Here is a 26241-nt window from a genome sequence, read left to right as displayed (position 1 = left end):
TTTGTTTGACAACACTATCAGAGACCTGGATGATGAAGCTCAATGGTTAATAAAGGAATCACGGAAGCGGTGTGAAGCACTCCATCTAGGAGACGGCACCGTAGGAGGCGAGCTGCCATGGTTCGCCACATGCTACAGGAGTGAGCTATCTAGGTGCGCACAGCGTCCCCCGGTCCCCTCCTCCTCCCCCTCCTCCCTGTCCGGAACTCGACCTCACCAGTCTGAAACAGCCTCCCTGTCCATGACAAGTCCGGTCCTGTTACTAGGGGCTTCGTCTGGTTTAGGGTTACCAGCCATCACACTTTGCAACCGACCCCTTTGGCCACAAGTGGTGAGCCCATGGGGAGGTGGCGTGCACAATTCCACTTCGGGCTGCGCCTGGCCAGGCTCCCTGTGTGAAAGCCCAGCCCACAGGGTGGCTGTGCTCTCCCGTAAGCCCTTTTCAGATTGACATTCTGGAATATGAGTGGACAATTCAGTCCGGTTTTTAACCGGAACTGTGTTTTCAGACACACCACTTTTGTACCGGAACTTGTCCTTTCGGCTGCCTTCACACAGCAGGGAAACGTTCCAGATGTCTGAGGGGGAGGGGGCGGGAAGGCTGTACCCGGATAGTGCGGCGGGCGTCATTTACCCAAACAAAGCTATTCGGTCAAACATGGCCGACGAAGAGATAGAATTCCTCTCACTGATCGGACATGTTAAGCATAATTCTGCGCACACGAAGACGCATCAGAGACTAGGGTTGTCACGATACTAAAATTTCAAACTCGATTCGATACTGGAAACAAACTCGATGCTCGATTTCGATACTATTTTAAAACACCAATTTATTGAACAAGTTTATTCAAAAAATAACATTCCTCAATTTATATTGTAAATATTAAATGTTAAGAATTAAGTGTATTAAGTGCTTAAACCTTTCAAGTATCAGCATTTTTTAAAACGTGCATACAAAAACTGGTGAAAGTTAACACTTTAAATCATGAATTGTCTCACTATATATACACTATTTGCAGAGTGATGTTTTGCTGCTTAAACTCTGTTTAAGGTGCATTTTTGTCATAAGATGTAATGCCATATGTTTTGTTCTGTACTTTTGAACAACTCTGTTGGTCAATAAAGGGAGAAAACAAATTTCTCCACAGTAGGACAAAGGTACATCTACCGGTAATCTTAATAAAAACAGATTGGCGCACAGCAGTGACGTCATTAAAAGCGCCGGTTAATTAGCCGCGGCTAGTCTGTTTACGCCTAGAAATCCCAGACCCGCTCCAAACGAACAGGGGAATCACGTTAATGATTCCTAACAAAACCTTTCGACATTGAGATGTTTTGGTGCAGATAATGTCTTATTTCGAGGCTGCACCATGGGTGCCCGTCCGCACCCGTTATATGGATATACACTGACGGCGATTCGCCGATGGATCTAAATACCCCAGGGAATCCAAGTAGCACCAAAGTTGTCAGCGTGAATAAACAAACGTACTGCATGCTAGAAATTAAGTCCGGGTTGCAATAAACAGGAGTTTCCTTTAAGCACATAAGCGTGAATATACAAGTACGTGTCGGACTTGGTATGCTAATTAAGTTGGGCTGTGAAGCGCCTCCCAAATTCACTGTTTATGTTTTTGTTTATTTATTTGGCAGACAAAACTTGGATCGGAGACAACTCCCGTGGGAAATTGCAATGTAGCCATGTAGCGTCTTCTTCTTCTGTTTGTCTGGGAGGCGGAGGCTGCTTTACGGCATCTGGCTGACGTGGGTGTCGGTGTACTTGAAGCAGGCTGTGTATAATAGTCCATAATATCGATACCACAGGGATGGAATATCTAATTTAGATACCACTTTTAGTATCGATTTATATCTAGGTATCGATTTGTTTGACAACACTATCAGAGACCTGGATGATGAAGCTCAATGGTTAATAAAGGAATCACGGAAGCGGTGTGAAGCACTCCATCTAGGAGACGGCACCGTAGGAGGCGAGCTGCCATGGTTCGCCACATGCTACAGGAGTGAGCTATCTAGGTGCGCACAGCGTCCCCCGGTCCCCTCCTCCTCCCCCTCCTCCCTGTCCGGAACTCGACCTCACCAGTCTGAAGCAGCCTCCCTGTCCGTGACAAGTCCGGTCCTGTTACTAGGGGCTTCGTCCGGTTTAGGGTTATCCGGATGTTTGTATTCAGACACAAAGGTGTTACGGACAGAGTCCCGAACATTTCCGTTTTTCATGGCCTGTCTGAAGGGGGCTTTAGAGACAGGGTGAGAAGCTCAGTCATTTGGGAGGGGTGCTGCTCCCCCACATGGGGAGGAGCCAGTTTAGGTGGACGCCTCCCTGGTGAGGTTTAACGGGCACGCCCAACCGGGAGGAGACCTAAAGGTAGACCCAGGACACGACAGAGGGACTATGTCTCTTGGCTGGCCAGGGAACGCCTTGGATTCCCCGGAGGAGCTGGCCCAAGTGGCTGAGGAGAGGGAAGTCTGGGCCTCCCTGCTTAGGCTGCCACCCCCGCGACCCGACCCGACCCGACCCCGGACAAGCGGCCAAAAACGGATGGAGGATCGAATTCAAATCGAGCTGAACGATGTGACCTAAAGCTAATACTGCAATATTTTAGAGTTGCCTTGCAATACACAAAACCAATATCAGAATAGTTTTTAGTTGATTCATAATCTAAGACTTAATGTTTGATTCATCCCTATAACCAAATCACAGAAAGTCAGAAATCCAAGGAGCCAAAGACGTGTGAATTATCTGAAACTTTATACGTTTGAAATAAAAACATCCGCTCTCCACAAACCGTAGCTGTACGGCCGCTGACGTGTGCCAGACAACATGTTTGTAATTAGCTCCGGACGGAGTTGTGTGCAGAGGGAAACCTGCTGGTCTGCCACATCAGCTGTGGCGTTTCTCTGCCTGCAGGAAATCTCAAGCATCACTTTCAGCCATGCTCCACCGGAGCCGTGAAGGCGAAGCCGACTGAGACACAAAGCTGTGAGCACGCATGTGTCTGTGCACGAGAAAGGGCCAGAGAGCAGTTATTTATGTGAGCCTTCATGTGTCGAGGCATGCGTGAGCGATCGTGTGTTCACTTAAATGTGTCGTTGAATCAATTCTTCCAACAGAATCAGTGATGAATGCGTCTGTGACTGCTCGCCAGCTTCCCACCGAGCCAGATTTAGTCACGTCCTCTTTTCTTCTTCAAAAGCATCTGTATCAGGAGCCACGCCATGCTACCCAGGGCTGTGTGCCAAGACAGCAGCAGATGATGCAAACTTTCAACATCCTGCCAAGAACCTGCCAGACATCATGAGAATTGCACCGTGTGTGTAAACTCATCTCGCTAGCAGCCATTTCTGTCTAACACAGCAAGCTGGACCAGTGTCCATGCTTCTGTGTTATTGCTGGAAATGGTCATTAATCAGCGAGTGACTCTTCATGTTGTGCGCTGGCAGTCGCTGATGACACCAAAGAAGCAACTGTAGCATCAACAAACCTCGAACTTCCTGTTTCAGTGCTTGGATTTAAATTATGAAAACATAATAAAGAAAACAGGAAATCTTTTCCAACTCCAATAATCACCCTAACAGAACCCAAAACTGTTCTTTATTTCACACAAAAAAGCTAAAACATAGAAGAACTATAGAAATTACAGGCCTAGCGTATAGTTATAAACAGTAAAACTGTGTGTTGATAAATGTCTAATCTGAACACAATGGAGAAATTCCCATTGCCATTTTCTCTAATCCTGCAATATACAGCGACAGTAAAAATACAAACATTTTTAACCGATGACCTGAAAAGCACTTTAAGCAGCTGTACTCCAGCATCTTGCTGATAATTGTCCCATTGGCGTGTTTTGTACCGCGGGGGTTAAATCACATTCTTCTGGGTCAAATCAGCATGTTTTTCTCTTGCAACGTGATACAATCATAACTGTAGACACAATAAAAAATGTTGTCAAACAGCTCAGAAATGCTAAATAATGTCCAAGTCACTGTTCAAAGTCTCATATCGCTGAGAGAAAAGAGCCACCTCGAACACAAATGGTCTTTTAACATCTACAAGTGTCCAACTAACGTCTGTCAATTAAATAATTAGTCCACAACAAGTATTACGTCCACAATGACGCATAACGCACCGCTGAAAATGGAACCGACTCTGGACTTAAGTCTGATGCTCACATTAGCTCTGTGATACGGTCCTGTTGTTTCCATCTACGACTCCTTTCCAAAGTCAAGCCTTTGCTGTCGTATGCCCACCTGGAGCAGGTACTGCATGCACTTGTAATCCCAAGGCTAGATTATTGGAACTCTCTTTATGCTGGACTGGGTCAGTCATCACCACGTCGGCTTCAGACCGTGCGGAACTGAGCTGCTAGGTTTCTGACTGGGTCTGGGAAACGGGATCACATCAGTCCAGTACTGGCCTCCCTGCGCCGGCTTCTGGTCTGTTTTCAGGCACAATTAAAACTTTTGGTATTTGTTTTTAATTTCTTTCAGGGAGCTGCCTCCCTCTGTTTAAATGCTCTCCTGAACATGGTCCATCCGCTCTTTGGGCTCCTCTGATCAGGGCCTGCTCGCTGTGCCTCGTACCAGGTTTCGGACTCGCGGGCTTTCTCAGTTTTAGCTCCCCCACCAGCTGCCATTCTCAACCAGGCTGTCTCCATCCCTGCCAGTTTTCAAGAGTCATCTTAAAACTTTTTTTTTCGTTTTGCGTTCCATGATCACGTCAGAGATTGGCCCTCAGTTGTGTTGCCTTTTCTATGTTTTTTATTCTTGTTTTTATTCAGTGTTTTATCATGTTTTTGCTCGGCTGGGTATGGGTATGGACCTGGGCATTTTCAACACATGTCTTAAGGCTGTGGTTGGCATTAAATGCACTGTGAGTTATCGTGTGATTGTTCAGCAAAACAATGTTGATTTTATATTTCCTCATCAGGTTGACGCAGTGAAAGTTTGCTCCTGTTGTGTTGTTTTCTCTTTCTGCAGGTCTAGAAGCAGACTCTTGTTCATCATTGATTGTTTGAGGTGAGGTGAGGCTGCCGAGCACTGGCACCACCAGTCCCTCCAACCACCACCAGTCTAAGCGTAACGGACAGGGCTAGAACCTGTAACCCTCCAGTTACGAGGCAGGCATTTCCGTCCCCTGCTAACATTACATGAGAGCACGTTGAGTCTGACATCACAGCAGAATCTGCTATGTGACCATCGCACACGTGTTTACAATGTCGATGCTCAAACGCAACATCGTGCAGCTCTATTTGACGTTGGCACTGACCTTCATCTCCTACCACCGTAATTTGGGATCAATATGTGTGAAACCGACAGTTAGAGCCCTTTCATGGTTTGCAGATGCTGATTAGCCGTGGCAGCAACCTTGAACAGGGTTGACTCAGAAGTTTAATCAGTTGATGTAGATCTAATGATTCATTTCTGAAAGTTTGCTTACTGTAGCTTTTATGAGTTTCTTTATTGGATATACTTTATCCAACACCTATTTACACACAAAATGCAGCAACTTGTTTTGTTCCAAAGGTAAACTGCGTTAAACGTTGTGCGTCTTGCCCAAGAGCACTTTGGCACACAAACAGGCCAAAGATCAACCTGGAAAGCCTGTATTTAATGGGAAACCCACTCATCAGTCTGAGCCATGGTTGTCCAAAGTGCTAGACTATAGAGCAATTTAGGTTTGAGTGTTGTCTGAGAACACTTCAGCTTGTGGAGAGGGAGTAGAGATCCATTTGCCAATTATGACAATAGCAGACAAATGACCAAACCCTTGGACGAAATGTGTTTTGACTAGGAAATAGCAAAATGGACTCAACTCCAATCAAACTACAAATCAGTTCAGTGTACTGGTTAAAGATCACTCTTCTTTTGTTGTTAAAATGACAAACAGGCCAGTCCGTGGTTGTCTGGAGCGATTACAGGGTACCATCACTGAGTTACTAACATTTAGTGGTCAAGTCAGAGACAGCAACCATTTCTAATTCTCCAAGTCCAACTGCATTTACACTGTTCAGTCATAGCATCACTACCACTGACACATGACATGAAAACCATTATCTCATCACAACGGTAACTGGCAGCAGGTGACAAGGACAAACCTATCCTTGAGGATTAGGTGCGTAAAGAGGAAAAAAGAGCAAATAGAGATTTGAGCAACTCAGAAAAGTCCATTTTTATGTTAAACTCTGTTGCAAAGTGACAGTGTTGGAGAATGAATGATTACATGTCAGTGAGGCATGTAATATCAATCTTTTACATTATTCTGGGGAAATTTATAGAGGTTTATGTAAGTGTTTAGTTTTACAATGTTTTTAACTGGATGCACCTAAACACCCCATGATTTTATACTTTGATGTACTGAACAACCAATAAAAAAACAGAAAAACAATCAGCTGAAACTGGAGTAAAAATTAGGATAGATTGATGGACTGGTTTGTTAATTGGTTTATTATTCTCTATGTTCACTTATTGGCTCGTTTAATTAATTGGATTGATGGTTGATCAAATAGCTGATTGATCAGATTGTCAGGTGGTCAGCTAGATTACTGGTCAGTTGGCTGATTGGATTTTTAGCTGGTTGTATTTTTGGCTAGTTGTTTGGTTGGTTGGATGCCTGGTTTAAGGTTTGGTTTATGTTTTGCTCATCATTTGGTTGGTTGGTTGGTTGGTTGGTTGGTTGGATGTTTGGTTGGTTGGTTGGTTGGTTGGTTGGTTGGTTGACTGATTGGTTGGTTGTTCGTTCGTTGGATCATTCATTCGTTCAGTTGATTATTCGTTCATTCGGTCAGTCGATTGGTCATTCGTTTGTTCGTTCGTTTGTTTGTTTGGTTGGTTGGTTGGATGCCTGGTTTAAGGTTTGGTTTATGTTTTGCTCATCATTTGGTTGGTTGGTTGGTTGTTCGTTCATTCGTTCGTTCGTTCAGTTGATTATTCGTTCATTCGGTCAGTCGATTGGTCATTCGTTTGTTCGTTCATTCGGTTGGTTGGTTGGATGACTGGTTTAAGGTTTGGTTTATGTTTTGCTCATCATTTGGTTGGTTGGTTGGTTGGTTGGTTGGTTGTTCGTTCGTTCGTTCGTTTGTTCAGTTTATTATTCGTTCGTTCAGTTGATTATTCGTTCATTCGGTCAGTCGATTGGTCATTCGTTTGTTCGTTCGTTCGGTTGGTTGGTTGGATGACTGGTTTAAGGTTTGGTTTATGTTTTGCTCATCATTTGGTTGGTTGGTTGGTTGGTTGGTTGGGTGGCTGGTTGGTTGGTTGGTTGTTCGTTCGTTCGTTCGTTCATTCATTCGTTTGTTTGTTCAGTTGATTATTCGGTCGTTCAGTTGATTATTCGTTCATTTGGTCAGTCGATTGGTCATTCGTTTGTTCGTTCGTTCGGTTGGTTGGTTGGCTGACTGGTTTAAGGTTTGGTTTATGTTTTGCTCATCATTTGGTTGGTTGTTCGTTCGTTCGTTGGATCATTCATTCGTTCAGTTGATTATTCGTTCATTCGATCAGTCGATTGGTCATTCGTTTGTTCAATCGTTCGTTCGGTTGGTTGGTCAGTTAAATTGTTGGTTGGCTTATGGGATTACTAGCTTATTTATTGGTTGATATGGTTTTTTGTTAGCTGACCGACTTTCTGCTTGTCTGTTTAACTGAAAGGTTGTGAGGGAACAGCTGAAAGACGTCTGCCTCCAAACAGACTATTAAATGTCTGTAATTCTCACACAGCGTTGCATTAATTTGGCCTTTTTGGCACAAATGTTCCAGCCTTGATGGACAGCATATTCTCTTAACTCAGAAAATTTAAAGTTCAGCAGTGAACAAGTAAAAGATGGCTGCTGCAGCACAATGATGGTGGACAAACAAGTGTGTTTGTGGCTCAGGGTGGATTCACATTCCCTTTGTTTCCCGACAAAGATGAAGATTGACATGTAAACACCACATAATGTCGGCAAAACGTACTTCCAGGCAATTAGTTGCTGCTACAGAGGACAGACGTCTTTCCACCCGATGAGAAGGGTCAGGTTTTGGACGCTTCCCAGGAGCCTGGGGACGCATCGCTAACAGTTTGATTCTGTTTTTTAAGCTCCACACCTCCAGAACGCATCAAACACTACAGTTCAGTTCAGATCAGGTCAGACAGGAAGTCAAAAACAAAAGCTGTGTAAAACATCCAGAAACTTTCAAAATAAAAGTCAGATGCAGATTTCCTGCTGCTTAACTAGTAAAAGTGTACTTCATTTCCCGTGAATCCTCAGTAGCGGAGGTAAACAGAACAGAAAGTAAACCTCAGATACATGCAGCTGTTTTGTTGCTTGTGCATGGAGTGAACTTCCAAAATCACGCTCGGTGTTGGGATCCTCCTATGAATTTGTGACCTCGCGAAACCAGCTGCGTGGAATGCTTTCGTCCCCGTTTTACATCTGAAACGCTCCCGGTTGGAACGGAGTTATCATGCTACACGTCGCTTACATATCAGCACAAAGGCTGGGTCAGCTTAAGAACTTGGGACTTTTCAATGGACTTTAAGATTTTACTGCATTTTCTATATTTTAATACACTTAATTCTGATGTTTTGTTCTGGCCTTGTTTGCTGGTTTTTAAGTCTCGGTGCTTGGCAAATCCCAACCACGCTGTTTCTGTGATGTCAGCTTTGATTAGAAAACTTTGCTTTGACTGATTTTTGTCTCTGCCCTCCGAGACAACCGTCTCTCCACAGCTGCAGTTCTTGTGAGATGTTCCTCTAGGATGGAAACCCGGTGAAGCGGGAGTTATGAGCAGCCCCGTCTCACTAATGCACGTAGAGGATGAAGGCTGGCTTGTGTTGTGCGATCCAGAAGAGGCAGTACTGTATGATGGCGGCGAATGCTGGTTCTGGTAAAGAAAATAAAAGCACAGCTTGGATAATTTCACCAGAATCTTCTGCAGGAAAAGCGAGTCTTCTGCCATTATGTCCTGAGACCGAACGTTCATTCATTGAACTCAAATAAATATTAGAATTAAAAATACAAACTTCATGCATTTTTCTTTAATCTGCTAATTGAATCTTCCTACTTTTGAGCGCGAGTGGGAAACGGTGGCAGGCGGCTGGTTTCCCCGCTGCCGCTGAGCTGCGGTGGACAGAGGAGCTGCTCCATCGCGGCCTCTGACAGCACGCGGTGCTCACTGAAGCACTCGCTAACTGGCGAGACGGAGGAACAGCCTGTACCGAACACACAAACCAACTTAAACCCACAGCTGCCGGGTCACCGGTCACACCTGTCAACGGAGGGAAGAATCAATAACACCAAGTCCAGATTCACACTTAAACGCCTCCGAGGAAACAAGTCTGCTCGGATTCAAAGTGACGCGAAAGGCAGATTAACGTGTATAATTCAACAAATCTTCTGAAGGGGGGATAAAAGCTTTGCTTCAGCCTCCAGACACCTGAGACTCACACAACACCACATTTCACCTCACACGTTCTAAAGGTTCACAAATAACACTTACAGGAGCAGAAACAACGACTCGAGTCTCACCAACTAACAGCTAAACCGTATCAGTCCAAACAAGATTCACCTCTGCCCGTTTACTTGATTATTAACTCATTTTTAAATAACTCACACACAGTTGAGACTAAACTTTCCTTTAAACGTGAGAAGATGCTTAGCGGTACTCTGATGTTTTAGCATTAGCAGATTAAATTTACCCTTAAACAGAGCAAACAAGTGATAAGGTGACGCATCGCAGAGGCACGAGCTGACGGCCACGCGGGAACATCCGTGATGTCAGCTACTTTCATTATGCATTCGTTTTACTTGTGGTGTTTTCAGCTAAAGGTCAGCAGCACACGAACACGCCAGTACACCCGTCAGCCGTAACATTATGACCACCTGCGTGAGTGGAGGGGTTCAGCACAGGTGAGGACGTCTAAGTCAGGGAGGTTGGTCTATTGATTCATATTGTAGCATCCAGAAATGGTCAGTTTTTCATCTACAGTTTGACCTCCAGTATCCGATCATATAGACATAATTCTGACTGTGTGCCCCGTCTAATATTCCAAGCTGCAAGAAAGATTCTGCAAGTGCATGCTGACATCTCAGGATCACGACATTGTCAACATGCTCCCGTCCCGAGCTTACGGTCATGACCATAGGTGAGGATTGGGACGTAGGTCGACCGGTAAATCGAGAGCCTGGCTTTCTGGCTCAGCTCCCTCTTCACCACGACAGATCGGCTCAGCGTCCGCATCACTGCAGACGCCGAACCAACCCGCCTGTCGATCTCCTGATCCCTCCTACCCTCACTCGTGAACAAGACCCTGAGATACTTAAACTCCTCCACTTGAGGTAGGACCTCTCTCCCGACCCGGAGTTGGCAAGCCACCCTTTTCCAGTTTGTTGTTTTATCTCCACAAATAACTCTTGCCTGGAGGAGTTCTGCTGTGCGGTGTTGTTGTTAATGCTAACAGTTAGCTTCTACTAGCAGAGACGTTCTCTGCTGTTTCCTGGACGCCAAACCAACAACAGCCTTCCCCGTCGTGAGTCAGGATGGGTGAATGCATGAATGTTAGTGACAGGGTGACGTAGATCTGTCAGGATTTTCTAATCCTAGAGTTTCACCATCTGTTTTCCATCAGAAGCTAAAGCAGGAGACAGGTGTAGGAGACTATTTTCATGATCGGCCTGCATGAAACACTCAGAGGGACCCGTTCTAACCAGAAATAATAATTAAAAATGGTTTTTCAGTGAAGATTGTTTTTATTTTGTCTACTTGTTTGAACTGAATCTTAAACATGTTTTAATTGTTTTGCATTGTAAGTAAAGTTTGCCTTTCTGACCCACTTTTAACCGTTAGTACTCCACATGGCTGGCACTTTTATCGAAGTGTGGATCGCATCAGCCCCAGAGAGGAGACGCACAGAACCAAAACTCAACCCAAACAGATCAGATGAAAGAACGACACTCAGCTTTGATGTGATGAGTCAATGCTGGAGTCAGACATGATGAAACTCTTTTTAACCCCGAGCTTGACCTCAGCCCCTCAGGCGTCACATAAAGTCTACGGGCACGATTTAAGAAACGCACAGGAAACTCAATCAGAGCTATTTAATCAGAAAGCAGATTTTGGGCAGATGTTCAAAAGGCGACGTTTATTTACATCGCACAACGTGAGCGCAGAACGATGCCCTCTGTAGTCTCTGCAACTGGACTTTGAAGCCTCCCATTGTGTTAAACCATAGCCTGAGAGACACATGAAAGGACGCAGCAACTTTGAAGTTGCCACGAGCGCCGACTCTCGCCCCGACCACTTATGGCCCGGACTCACCAATCAAACAAACAAATAAATAAATAAAATATCGGATCCGTCTGCGTTTCCCTGGGAATGAAAAGGAGATTGTTGTTCATCTTGGAGCTCTGTGTTTGGGTTCTGTGGTTTTTAAACTGACAGAAAAAACTTTGGAAAGTTTTGGTTGCAAAAATAGAAATATTAAAGGTCAAGAGAATGAAAAACTATAGTGGAAAGGTGTATTAAAGGGAACACAAATAACCTTTTAACTAGCTGAATTCAGATATCTGATTGTTTATTCTGTATGACCAAGCACAGGTTAGACAAGCCTTCCTGTTGGTTGATGGACTGGATCTTAAGGCGTGGAGAGGAGGGTGTTTGGTTTCACAATCTCAGGGTCTGAGCTCTGAATTGTGCGGATGTTTGTGTCTTCGCGCCATGGACGTTGGTCTGGGGGGATCAGGGGGGGCCATGACTGGCTCTGTTCTGTAAAGTGATGAAGGAGCTATTCCACCAAGGTTATTTAACCTCTCTCCACAGTGCTCGAGTGCATGAGACGGCCTCAAGGTCATGCATTTGCTTCTAAAACTGTTTACTTTCCAGCAAGAGAAGAAAGAAGGTAAAAAAAAATCTTTTCTTGTATTAAATCAAAGAACTCTATTTTTAATAAAACTAATCAAACAAACTGTTAGTCAATAATAAAACGGTGGCCGATCTGTGAAATCACAATGTTATAATAAGATGTTTTAATAAGTAAAATGACTTTAATCTAGTTCACTAGACACTCAGACACATTGCTGTTGCTGATCCAATCAGAACCTTCCTTTCTGAAGCGTGGCAGAGTCTCTGTGGCGTTTATAAATCTGCCAGCTTTGATTCGACCAGAATTCAAAAACATCCAGATTAATAAAACAGTTCCAACTCCATCTTAGTTCAGTTCTCAAGATCTCACTGGAGTTCACCGCAGCTAAGCGAAGTATCGGACCGGCCGTCCGGACTTCCCTTTTTAAGCAAAGAACCAACAAGCTGGGAAAATCTGTTGCATTTTACCAACCAAGCAACGGTTTCTTTCAGAGTAAAAGCTTAACTCACTGACCCAAGGAGGGTCCCTTTTGACGCTGTGAACCACCTGTCGCTTTTTACCTGGAAACAATCCAAAGACAAGTTTGTCATGCTGTGACGCTGTACCATCGGCTCCAGTACCGAAAGGAGGGTCCGAGGACCCGGCATTCTGGATCCGTACAGGAGGTCTCCCTGAGGGTATGTGTGGATGTGACAAAAATGGCGTCTCATGTGTTTATGAAACAACTCCGGTCAAACTCTGATCGTAATTAGAAGCAAAACACACAGGTCTCACTAAGACTTGCTTCTCCGGATACGAGAGTTCTGATTAACACGACTCACACACACACACACCATCCATCTCACATCTCATTCAAACAGATACATCCATCATTAGGGAGTTAGTATTGTTTAAAATTATTTAGTAATAAATCATCTTAAACGTTTAAAGGATTCTCTTCTCTTGTCTCTCAGTTAATACAAAGTCTTACAAATCCCTACATTAAAAAGTTCCAATCTTCTGGTTAAATAACCCAGCGGTCCGAAAGCTGGATCCCATACTCGATATGGGATCTTAACGTCTCACGGTCCTTAATTAGATGTAAATTAGCTTCATTACAGCTGATACTGGCTAACGTGTGATTGGCCGTCCCTGTCATCTGTGTACTTGACAGTTCTGCAGTCCTGACATTGCATAAAAGAGCCTTTAGGCTGTAGCTTTATACATATTCTTAGTATGATGTAAAGATCCCCCCGGCCCTCATGCCGGCTGTGTGCCCCCCACTTCTAACGTCAAAACTACGTCCATGTTTCAAGCCACGAACATCAGTGTTCACTAAAGTGGTTGACAGCTGAGCATGAAGAGGTCAGAAAGATGTCGGCTTTTCCAAGTCTGAGGTTTTGGTTACAGGACGTTGTCGCCCTCTGCTGCCCGCTCCCCCCTCTCCGATGATGCAGTTTCATGCACGATCCATCATCGGAGAGGAGGGAGCGGGCAGCAGAGGGCGACAACGTCCTCTGCTGCCCGCGGATAAACGGAGTAGGAAGTGACGCCACCGTCAGCGTCAGCTCTGAGGAAGTTTGCAGCCGTGAACGAAACTGTCAGCAAGGTAAAGAAAAACCTTTTCTGTGTTTTAAAAAAGAACCAAAAATTGAACGAGAAATCAGACACAGCAAGAACGTACCAAAGATGTTTGTTATAGAGTTAGCAAAAACAGCTAAAAGTGGAACGCCCATCAAAGTCAGGCGGGAAGAAGCCTCAACCTCAAAAAGAGGAGTTTAAGTATCCTGGATGAAATCAGTCTGGATGCTGATTAGGAAGCCACCTGCTCACCTCCCTCTGGAGGATTTCCAAGCTCTACAAGACGACACCTGGGCAAACTCCGAACTACTGGATGGATTACATATCCTTGTTGTCCTGGGAATGCCTTGGAAACCACTAGGAAGAGTGAGGAAGAGGGCTGTCCCAGAAACCATCTTCTGTCTGCGACCTCTATACTTGGGATCAAATGTAGAAAACAATGGAGCATGGTTGCAGTTAAGCAGCAATTTCACTGAGAAACCATTTTCAACTCGTTATTTTTTAAACATGACCAGTCGCTCACTTTAAAAATCAGGTTCAGTGTGAAAATAATCTTCTACTTCCTGCATTAGCCACTGACAGAAAGGAGACTGGGAAAAGCTTGGATTAGAAAAGCCAGAGATGTTTGCATGTCATAACTTCAAAATAGCATTTGTGGACTCAACCATCTTGACTCACGACGGGGAAGGCTGTTGCTGGTTTAATGTCCCCGAAACAGCAGAGAACGTCTCAACGAGCAGAAATCAGTTGTTTCTCTCAGCTTTGCATCCATGTAAGATTAAATGCATGATACACACACACACACACACACACACACACGCACGCGCGCACTGTCACACACATGCACGTGCACGCACACACACATGCATGCATGCACGTGTGCGCACACACACATGCATGCATGCACACACACACATACATGCATGCACACACACACATATGCATGCATGCATGCGCACACACACAAGCTCAGTAAAAACGAGCCTCCTGGTTGACATCCTCAGAAGAAACCAACTCTGGCTTCCAGCCCAGCTCAGCGACTGTGCAGCATCCTGCAGGACCGAGCTCTCTCTGAAATCTTGGCCACTATCTCAGACGTCTTGCTTGGCTTTCAGGATAATGGTTAGATTTTAAATGTCAGAACCTGTTTTTTCTCTTCTTTCTGCTCCTATAAAGGCTCCTTCCTTTTTTCTGCAGCTACTCTAAAGTAAAAAAGACCTGCAGGTTGTACAAGAGATGCTTTTTAACATCTGGATTTTTCTGGTTTGGTTCAGACTTTTATAACGACTCCTTTATGCTGATAAATATTAGCGGTTGTCTACATACGGCAGAGTTTGAACCTCTCTGTTATGAAAGGCAGTGTCCCCATCATGGTTGAGTGTTTCTAAGGCAGCCAATTCACTGCTCTATTGATTAAGCCTCTGGCAGCCAGGGCAAATTTATTCTCTTATTAGGGGCTTGTAATTCCCGATCAGGACAGATTAAAGGTCTGCCACTGCCTCCAGCTACACTATCATTTAGACCCTTTCATTAGGGCTGGATGGCTGTACAAACATAATTAGCCAAAGGATGGAGAAATGGTTCTTGTGCAGTTGCTGGAGAGCTGATTTAAAGCAAAACTGAAATAAGAAACATTTATTGATTTTTGCTTTAAAACGTGATTGATAGACGTTTCAGCGGGGCTATCAGTCTCTCCTCTCTTGTAGTAGAGCCACAATTACATCATCTCATGCCACATGCTATATTAGATCAATACAACCCTGACCACTCACTTTTGTTTGATTACCGAGCATTTATTTTTCCAATAATCAATGCAACGATCAATAGCATCAATCAGCAGCACTGCTTTAGGATTTCTCACTTATTGACTTCTAATCTCTATTATATTTTCTTATCTCCAGCTTTCATTTGATGATAAAAGATAAAAGTTTGCTCAGCAGATGACTGGAAAAGGCTGCTTTTAACTTGGCTCACTCAAACTTTCCTGTTTATAAGTGGAAGAGGTGTAATTTGACCTTGAAACGGCCTGTTATCAAATAAAAAACGTAAACCATGTGAGAAATTCAAGTTGTACATTTAAAGAACATTTATAAATAAAGTTGGGGGTCTGCCGCAGCCCACTCTGCTGCTCGGTGACATGTGGGTCAAGATTTTATGTGAGTTTTGTGTAAGTTATACAGAATGCCTTTCTTGACCAATTATAGAAAACTGAACAGCTTAAAGGAGATATATTATTAAAACATATATATATATATATACATTTACATACATATATATATACATATATATATATATATATATGTATATATATATATATATATATATACATACATATATGAATACATCGGCTGATGCAGAGTTGATGAACATTTCACAAACAAGTCTCTAAAATATAAATATATGAGAACACATGAGAATAATACTTGTAAAACAACATGTTTAGCTCTGTTTGTCGGCCACAGAAGCACGTTTATAAAACAGAAACGTGAAGTCGCCATCTTAAAAAAACAAAAGGAGACATTATTTGCGTGAAATGCTTGTCAGCCACTAGATGGTGCCATCGGATAAGAGAAATACTACGGAAAGAGACTTTAAATCCAGCTGGAGACTCTTTTTCAGCAGGGCAGTGTATATTCATGATGTTCTTTGTACTAAATCCCTCTCACATTAAGTGATCTCAGCAGTTTTATTCTTCGCTGTTTTAATACCCTCCAGAATGAGTCGCGTCAGGACTCTGTCACTTAAAGGAAAACAAGTGGCTGCTAACGACACTTATCCATCCCCGAGTGGCTGCTATGAAGTAAGGAGCTTGGATATCTGGGAGGAGCTCGGAGTAGAGCTGGCGCTCCAGCAGGAGCAGCTCTCTCTTCCATGTGAGAGGCGGTTCTATGCTAATCTCCCCGTTTGTGACATCACAAACGAGGATTTTTTTTAACGGCTTGTTTTAAGGAAACAATTTCATGCTCAGGTTTAAATAATATAGGAATTATTTTTGAGCAGTACAAAAAACATTTCCCTTTACGTGATTTTAACTTTGTAGTAATAAACTACATAAAGTAGTTTTTACATAAACATTAACAAATAAACATAAACTGTCTTGAAAGGTTTGGACACCCCTGACATAAGCAGACGGGTCAGCATCACTGCCCGCATACGCTACATGTGGGCGTGGTTGTTTGACAACAGAGAGCAGTGCAGAGTTAAGAGCAAATAAATGGGTTCCCCTCAGAAAATCTCAAATTTGAGGCAAGTTTTACGTATTTAGTTAAATGTTCTTAAAGGGAGAAAATACTATCCAAAGTAAAAATGGGCCCTTTGGAAAACTACACGGATTTTAATCACACAAGGAAGCTGGAAAGGCACCAACTCTGGTTTTGAACCCCAATGCTGATTTCCGATGTTTATTAGTCAATTCTGACCTTATGATAACTACGATTGTTGAATTAAACACAGGAAAACTGGTTGTTGCTAGGGAAAATTGATGCTTCGCAAAGCTTAGTTCAGAGGAAACAGGCGAGTGTTTTATGAATATCTGGCGAAGGCAAAAAAAGTCATCTGGTTGAATATTGAACAATTCTGATCCTCAGCGGATTTTTAGATGCATCCTAAACATTTACGTTGACCAACAGAAACGCTGCATTTCTCAGATGTGAAGTAAAAACAAGCGAGGTCGCGTTCCACCATCCGAGAGTTATTTTAACAGCCCCTCGATCAGGCAGAAGAAAGAAAACCGAGTGTCAAACACAAACAGAAAGCCCTTTTTAAATCAAGATGCATTATCTACTGCGGTTGCCTGGCAACCGAATGAAGACACGCGCGCACACATACAGCATAATGGTTCATTTGACTCCAGCTGTGTCAGCAAGGGGTGGTCAAAACTGAGGAGCAGTTTCTACAGCTGATGTTTCTGTAGGAAGAGAAAAAAGATCGGAAACCAAAATCAGATTTTTGAGGTTGAGAACAAAAACATGCCTGACATCAACTAAAAAAAGCTTTTCTTTAAACCTTCTGAAGACTAAATAAAAGTAGAAAGCCGTTTAGTGACTGTCTGTCAACACGCATCCTTCCTCTGTGCAGTTGTTTCTGCGGAACGTTTAATCCATTCACGCTAAGCACAGGAAAAGAAAATATTCCTCTAGAACTCCAACCTGATGCTGATGCAACAGGATTAGGGTTAGGCATCGTTTGATTTCGAACGATTCAGATTCCAATTCCTCCTTTCCATTCCGGTTCCTTCAAGACATTCCATATTTTACATGAGCCAGCTAACCACAGGTCCTACTGGATGAAATAATCTTAACTTCAACATGAATTTTAACTCTATGAACAACAACATCACCTTCATTTAGACACAAACATGTTTTGGAGACAAAAAGAAGACGACTTGCAGCACAACCAGTGTGTTTGTTTCTGACCACAACCAAAGTCTGGAAGCAGCCTCTGGGATGAGAGGCTAAACGTCTCCAACATATCCAGAAACGTCCAGCTGTCTTCAGCTACAACTCTCAGGATGATCATGTCCAGGATGACTGAGAACTACTCCTCCATGCTGCAGCAGCGTTCAGTCACAACAGGAAGTGAAGCTTAAACGTAGCTGCTGTCAGTAACAAGCTAACAGGTTTAAACATTAAAACTCAACAGAAATAGTTCAGAAAGGAAATTAAAATGTTATTTATTATTATTATTATTATTATTATCATCATCATTATCATTATCATCATTATTTATTATTAATAATATTATTATCATTATTATTATTATCATCATTATCATCATTATTATTATTATTATTATTATTATTATTATTATTATTATTATTATTATTATTATTGTCATTATTATTATTGTAATCATTATAATCATTATTATTATTATTATTATTATCATTATTATTATTGTAATCATTATAATTATTATTATTTTTATTATTAGTATTATTATTATTATCATCATCATTATCATCATTATTATTATTTATTATTATTATTATCATTATTATTATTATCATTATCATAATTATTATCATTATCATCATTATTATTATTTATTATTATTATTATTTATTATTATTATCATTATTATTATCATCATTATTATTATTATTTATTATTATTATTTATTATTATTATTATTATTATTATTATTATTGATTATTATTATTATCATTATTATTATCATCATTATCATCATTATTATTATTTAGTATTATTATTATCATTATTATTATTATCATTAACATCATCATTATTATTATTTATTATTATTATTATTATTATCATTATTATTATTATTATCATCATTATTATTATTATTTATTATTATTATTTATTATTTATTATTATTATTATTATTATTAATAATATTTATTGTGGCAGAAGCTGGTGTGGTCCACCACAGAGAAGCTGCTCTTGCATGATGACTGCTGACGCTCCATGTGTGTTGTTATTTCTGCAGTGAGACAAACTCACCTCACACCGTCCAGAGTTTGTTCTTTAAAGCTTCTATTAACTCCACTGTGTTGACGTGTTTAACACGTTTCCTCTACGCTGCAGGAGTTAACGTTTACATCACGGAGTAAAAGTTCGGCAGACACGTTTGTTTATATCCGGGTGGGGGGAGGGGGGACTCAGTACTGCACACACACAGCTGGTGTGATCAGCTCTGAAAAGCGTTGATCACAATTTGCAGATCACGTTTATTTTTCACGGAGATCGGCCGCGGATTCCTCTTCCGGTCGGCGTGCTAGGAATCTAAACTAGGAATCAAAATAAAAGCTTGGAACGATTCCGGGAAAAACTAACAGTTGGTCCCGGTTCCAATCGACGCTCGACGCCCAACCCTAAACAGGACCAGAATAAACTTGCTTTTAATGTTGCGTACGCGTTTATCATGGCTGCTTTACGTGATTTGTGTCTGTTTGATGCGTTGTTTGAAATTAATGCAACATGTTTGCAAGCTGCAATATGCAAGTAACCAGTAGGGGGAGTTGACAAAACAAGCTAAACATACTCGACATCGTCCCTCACACCGACCCTACTGGCCCAGCTCTCAATCTGGTCCGAGTTCTCTACTGTGCCCCCTAGTGGAATACTCTAATACTACGTGCAGTGCATCTTAAGCATGTGAACAAAGACGCAGCCTGCATCAACGCAAGGTTAAAAAGCTAGTATTTTCTGGCCTAATGCCTAAGTCTTCTAGGACCCCAAACCACATTTACCTCGTTGTTGAATAAAGGCTGTTTGGGGTTTTTATGTTAATGTTTATTTATTTAGCAGACGCTTTTATCCAAAGAAACTTACAATTTATAACCTACAGGGCGTGTTGTGATCTGTGGGGGAACCAGGAGTACCCGGAGGAAACCCACACATGCATGGGGAGAACACGCAACTCCACACAGAAAGGCCGCAGCCGAGTTTCGAACCTGCAACCTTCTTGCTGCGAGGCAACAGCGTTAACCACTGCGCCACCATGCAGGGGTGTTTAATGTACCAAAAAATCTGTTCCATTTCTGAACTGCTTTCCTATGTAAATTAGTAATTTTGTAATGGCTGCTGACAAACGGTTCATCCTGAGAAACGCTGTTGAAACACCTCATAAGCTCAGATGCACTTCCTTACATGTCTGTGCTCTGCAGCGCCGCCTCTGCCAGTGTGCCCCAGGGCAGCTGTAGCTACATTGTAGCTCATCACCACCAGCTTGTGAATGTGTGTGTGAATGGATAAATGATCCAAAGCACTTTGGGAGTCCTCTGACTCTGAAAGAGGCTTTATAAGAGCAAGTCATTTATCATTAAATCTGAATTTCCACTTAAACGTTGGGAATATTTAAACATTAATCAAGGTAATGCTAACCATAGAACAATGTTATCCTGAGCTACTGCTACTGCTAGCCCAAGCTACTGCTAACACTAGCCCAAACTACTACTACCGCTAGCCGGAGCTACTGCTACCGCTAGCTGGAGCTACTGCTAACGCTAGCCAGAGCTACTGCTAACACTAGCCCAAACTACTGCTACCGCTAGCCAGAGCTACTGCTAACGCTAGCCAGAGCTACTGCTAACACTAGCCCAAACTACTGCTACCGCTAGCCGGAGCTACTGCTACCACTAGCCCAAACTACTGCTACTGCTAGCCCGAGCTACTGCTATGGCTAGCCTGACCTACTCTAAATGTGCACCATCATCAAATGAAAATGATTTGCAAGTTAAATGTGGGTGCAGCAGGAACGTTTTAAAATATGTTTTTGCATCTAGCCAGTTTTGAAATCATGTAGTGAATAGAACAATGGCTAAAATAAAAATACATTTCGTTCAAAACAAAAATAATTATCAATTGTGAAGGCATGGGTGAATAAAGGCATGTGGATGCATAAATTGGTGTGTAAAAGTAATATAATGTATTCATTTGTGTTGGTTGTTTTTGACACTCGATCTTACTGGATTTTTTTTTTAATTCTCATTTTAAGACCACTTCGGGTGCGGCCTAATGCTTTATACTTTACGTCTGTATTTTCATCCTCCTGCCAAAAAGACGAAAGGAGCTCCCATCTCTTTGGATTCAGAGAGGATTTTAAAGTGTCACAGTGCCGGAATGACTGAAGGATAGCAACTTTCAGAATGGTGTGGAGCAAAATTTTGCCTCAAATTAAGGAAACCTATGAGGAGCTCCTACTGATGGCAATCAGGATAAAATGAAGTTAATTTTTCTTTGAGGCGAGACACGGGAATCAGAACAGAACCTTCTGTAACTCCGTGGCGAACTTTTATGACTCCTTTCTGATTCTAAGCTACACTGACCGTTACTCGCCTCCAGAGTCCAACATCCTCCTGCCAGGCGACCACTAAGAGCTTCTCAGGCAGCAAAGTACACACATGACAATAAAAGCTTCTGTTACAGGACTCCAAGGTCCACTCGGCTAACAGATGTGACTACTGATGATGCGTAGACCTTTCTGGAACAAACATATCAAACATTTATTTACGCAGGTGAGTCTAGACGACCTGATATTGTTTAGCGAAGGTCATTTGTACATTTCATCCAGCAAGTGTGAATTAAATGTTCTTTGAATCAGATAAAAGCAATAATAGCTCGTGTGATGAGAGACTTGAAGCTAAAAATCTCAAATTAATACAAACAAAAGAATGTGGCGAGGGTTTGGGTTTTTTTTGGGTGCTGCTCAAACATTTAGCTGTACAAGAGCTACCTCAGTGAAAGCAACAAATCAGGCTTTATTATAATAAAGATTTACTATTTAAAATAATTAATTCAACAACGACAAAATAAAGTAAATGTTAATTTTCTTACTGTGTGCAAGCCCAGAATCCAGAACCATACACAATTTCAGACATGGGTCCATTGGCTGCTTCTCAGCCAAGAGAATGGACTCACTCACATTTTAGCCAGAACACAGACATGAATAAAGAATGGTACCTGCACACCCTCCCAGAGGAACTCCGTCCAACCACAGACTCTTTGCATAAACCTAATGTAAATGATCAACGACATCCTTAAAATCCCAATTCTTCTGTATAGAAACATTTGACTATGCTAGAATTAAAAACGGATGCTGAGCTTTTTTCTTCTGTGCTTCGAGCTAATGGCTACAGCTACATATTAAAGGTGCAATTTGTAATAATTCTACAGTGAAATTATCACAAAATAGTCTAATGTCTCAATCTTGTTGGATGGAAGGATGCACTGAAACAGATTTCACTCCCAGACGGTGTCGGTACAAGATCTGCTCGGGTGCAAGATCGGCTCGGGGTCCGTCGGCTGCCGATTACATCAAAGTAGTTGATTGGCTGAACATGAACCTCACGGAATTACGGAATCACGTTACGTTGTTATCACGTTACGTTGGTCCAGGCAAATCTTTCTGTTGGAAAGATGGACAACTTTTACAAAGAAATCCATCATTACCTCTTTGAAAATACACTTTTAGCATAGAGCTGCATGTATATTAGGGCTGAACGATTAATTTCATGTGCAATTAAATTGCGATGTGACAAAAGGAGATTTTCTAATTACAAAGGCTGCAATTTGGCAGCGAGTGGTTAGCGCAATGCTAATATACATGGAAAAACCCATAGAATGCTAATGCTAATATCACCGATTACATTCTTACACATTATGAATTAGAAACGTGCCAAATGATTACATTTGGAGTCTAATAGAAAGTAAAACTACCATCAATCAAATAAGTACAGACAGGTATTTTAGTAAAGCCAGAAAACTTTTAACTCCAGAGTTTTGGCTAGCAGCTATGAGCGTACCTGAACTACGCATGGACAAGACGTCAAAAACTCTAAACACAAAATACTTCAATAAACGGGACACACTTCTTTCCTGCAAATACAATTTCACCGGTGTTGCTAACACCTATGATCCTTCAAGGGATGTGCCCAAAGAGGAGTTCAACATTACAGGTGCTGGCCAGTAAATTAGAATATCATCAAAAGGTTGAAAATATTTCAGTAATTCCATTCAAAACGTGAAACTTGTACATTATATTCATGCAATGCACACAGACCAATGTATTTCCAATGTTCATTACATTTAAATTTGATATTCATAAGTGACAACTAATGAAAACTCCAAATTTGGTATCTCAAAAAATTAGAATATTCTGAAAAGGCTGAATATAGAAGACACCTGCTGCCACTCTAATCAGCTGATTTACTCAAAACACCTGCAAAGGCCTTTAAAAGGTCCCTCAGTCTTGTTTTGAAGGCACCACAATCATGGGGAAGACTTCTGACTTAACAGCTGTCCAAAAGACAATCATTGACACCTTGCACAAGGAGGGCAAGACACAAAAGGTGATTGCTAAAGAAGCTGGCTGTTCGCAGAGCTCTGTGTCCAAGCACATTAACAGACAGGCGAAGGGACGGAAAAAATGTGGTAGAAAAAAGTGTACAAGCTCTAGGGATAACCGCACCCTGCAGAGAATTGTGACGACAAACCCATTCAAAAATGTGGGGGAGATCCACAAAGAGTGGACTGCAGCTGGAGTCAGCGCTTCAAGAACCACCACGAGGAGACTCATGAAAGACATGGGATTCAGGTGTCGCATTCCGTGTGTCAAGCCACTCTTGAACATGAAACAGCGCAAGAAGCGTCTCGCCTGGGCCAAGGACAAAAAGGACTGGACTGATGCTGAGTGGTCCAAAGTTATGTTTTCTGATGAAAGCAAGTTCTGCATTTCCTTTGGAAATCAAGGACCCAGAGTCTGGAGGAAGAGCGGAGAAGCACAGAATCCACGTTGCATGAGGTCCAGTGTAAAGTTTCCACCGTCAGTGATGGTGTGGGGTGCCATGTCATCTGCCGGTGTTGGCCCACTCTGTTTCCTGAGGTCCAGGGTCAATGCAGCCGTCTACCAGGAAGTTTTAGAGCACTTCATGCTTCCTGCTGCTGACCAACTTTATGGGGATGCAGACTTCACCTTTCAACAGGACTTGGCACCTGCACACAGTGCCAAAACCACCAGCACCTGGTTCAAGGACCATGGTATCCCTGTCCTTGATTGGCCAGCAAACTCGCCTGACCTTAACCCCATAGAAAATCTATGGGGTATTGTGAAGCGGAGGATGCAATACGCTAGACCCAACAATGCAGAGGAGCTGAAGACGACTATCAGAGCAACCTGGGCTCTCATAACACCTGAGCAGTGCCACAGACTGATCGAGTCCATGCCACGCCGCATTACTGCAGTTATTGAGGCAAAAGGAGCCCCGACTAAGTATTGAGTGCTATACATGCACATTCTTTTCATGTTCATTCTTTTCAGTTGGCCAACATTAGAGAAACAAACATTTTTTCATTGGCCTTTAGAATATTCTAATTTTCTGAGATACCAGATTTGATGTTTTCATTGGTTGTCACCTATAAATATCAAAATTAAACGTAATAAACATCGGAAATACATTGGTCTGTGTGCATTGCATGAATATAATGTACAAGTTTCACGTTTTGAATAGAATTACTGAAATATTTTCAACCTTTTGATGATATTCTAATTTACTGGCCAGCACCTGTATGAATACAATATAGTGTTTTATTTTACAAATACCATTATAAACACAAACTTACGTCTTAAGAAACATTATTTTAATAACGAAACTGCTAAATTCTTTCCAACAGTTTAGATGTGTAGTGTATTTTGTCCAAGTGGGTTTGCCGTACTTTGACGTCATCGGCAGTCGATGGACCCCGAGCAGATCCTGTATCGACACCGGCAGGGGGTTGTCAGATTTTCTCCTTTTGAAAACAATGAAAACAGAATCTGCAGCAAGCTAGCGCAGCAGCACAGGACTTTGTAGTCCCACACCAACACGCAAAAAGCTCCAGAGTTGTTTTAAGAACCAAAGCCAGTAGACAGGAGCAACCCAGAAGTTATTTCTGGTACCCTAAGAAGCCACGGCATCTTTTAGTTTTACTCTAGTATCAAGTGAAGCAGGCTAGAGGCTAAAGTTGAGCTAATAATGCTAACGGTGAATTAGAAAAAAAAATAGATGGCTCAAAAAATATTTTGAGCTACATTTTCAGTTACCAAATATCAATATTACTGTGAAATGTGTGTGTGAAGTGAATAATGAGTCAATGGTGGAGATTGACTTCCTTTAACAAATTGGTCAGAACCATAACAGCAAGCTAACAGCACGATGGCAACAGGCCACACTTCCTCTAATGCCAGACACATATTACCGTAACAAATGTAGAAAGTGCTCCATACCGTAAAACATCCAGGAGCGCTAGCACCAAATATGATGATGTATTTATCTTCTTATCAACTTAAATTACCACTGAGCACTTTCCTGCTCGTCCGCCCTACTGGTTGAAAGTGAAATTTCAACAGTCGTAAACAACCCTGCTGCAGCCTGCTGTAGCTAGCGCTAACAACAAGCTAACACTAACATGAGCCAACTATTACTAAAATAAACCACATTGTTAAACAAAAAATATTATTACTAACAAATCCAGTATCAACAAAGCCAGGTCACCATCAGTCCATCATTTTGTAGCCTCCTTTAGCTCCCTCAAACTAGCGTAGGCCGTGCCAATGTTCACTCTGGTTTCAGCTCTTTGCTAAAGCAGGTTAAGGAGTCTGCGGAAAGCTGACAGTATCAGCAGACTTAAATGTTGCACTACGGTGAAAGTAAAACCAGTAGTGTCCTATTAACATTAGCTCCAAAGTATGTACACACCACTCTAATCTAAAGGTGGCTGTTTCCAGTCAAGACTCTTCGTCTTTAAACTATGAAACCATTTCTTCCTGTTTTGTACAAGTACTGTTGGAGACCTAGCGGTGTAGACTTGTATGATGGTGACATAATCCTTAAAGCAACAAAAGCTGGGGTAAGCATGTTGATATTGTGAAAGCTGTACAGTAGGTGATTGCGGTCTGCATCTATGCCGGGACACTCACAGGAGAAAAAGAAACCACTCTTTCAGTTCTGACATCCATCTTAAGCTAACACCCAGCGGGCATGGGACTCACCCTGTGAGGACGACCACAAAGTCCATTACATTCCAGCCGTTGCGGAGGTATGAGCCTTTGTGAAACGCAAAGCCCAAGGCGATGATCTTAATGGCGGCCTCGAAACAGAATATTCCAATAAAGTAGGGCTCTGTGTCGTCCTGCAGAAAGACAGGGAATCAGACAAGACTTTTTTATAAGAGGTATTTAATGACGTGTACAGAAAAAGAAGGGGAGAGGAGAAATATGACTTCTTTCACTTAGTGTAGCAGCACAAGCAGGAGCGATCCTGAAGTAAACACAAATAATCACAAACACAAACAGATCAATGGAGCCTCAGGCAAGCATGTTTAATA

The 26241-nt window shown here is 42.2% G+C and overlaps 1 protein-coding gene across 2 annotated transcripts in view; it reads right to left on the bottom strand.

The window, feature by feature from the left end:
• cacna1bb (calcium channel, voltage-dependent, N type, alpha 1B subunit, b) overlaps positions 1-26241 on the bottom strand; it is a 231019-nt gene that overhangs the window by 182933 nt on the left and 21845 nt on the right. For both annotated transcript variants that reach the window (XM_070552555.1, XM_054744924.2), the window contains exon 5: positions 25907-26046. In XM_070552555.1, coding sequence (XP_070408656.1) covers positions 25907-26046 — 140 coding nt within the window. The remainder of the gene's footprint in view (positions 1-25906; positions 26047-26241) is intronic.

This window comes from Nothobranchius furzeri, chromosome 6 (genome assembly GCF_043380555.1).
Source record: "Nothobranchius furzeri strain GRZ-AD chromosome 6, NfurGRZ-RIMD1, whole genome shotgun sequence".
Classification (NCBI taxonomy): Eukaryota; Metazoa; Chordata; class Actinopteri; order Cyprinodontiformes; family Nothobranchiidae; genus Nothobranchius; species Nothobranchius furzeri.
Note: the sequence above shows the minus strand (reverse complement) of the source record. Positions and strands in the feature narration are given on the sequence as shown.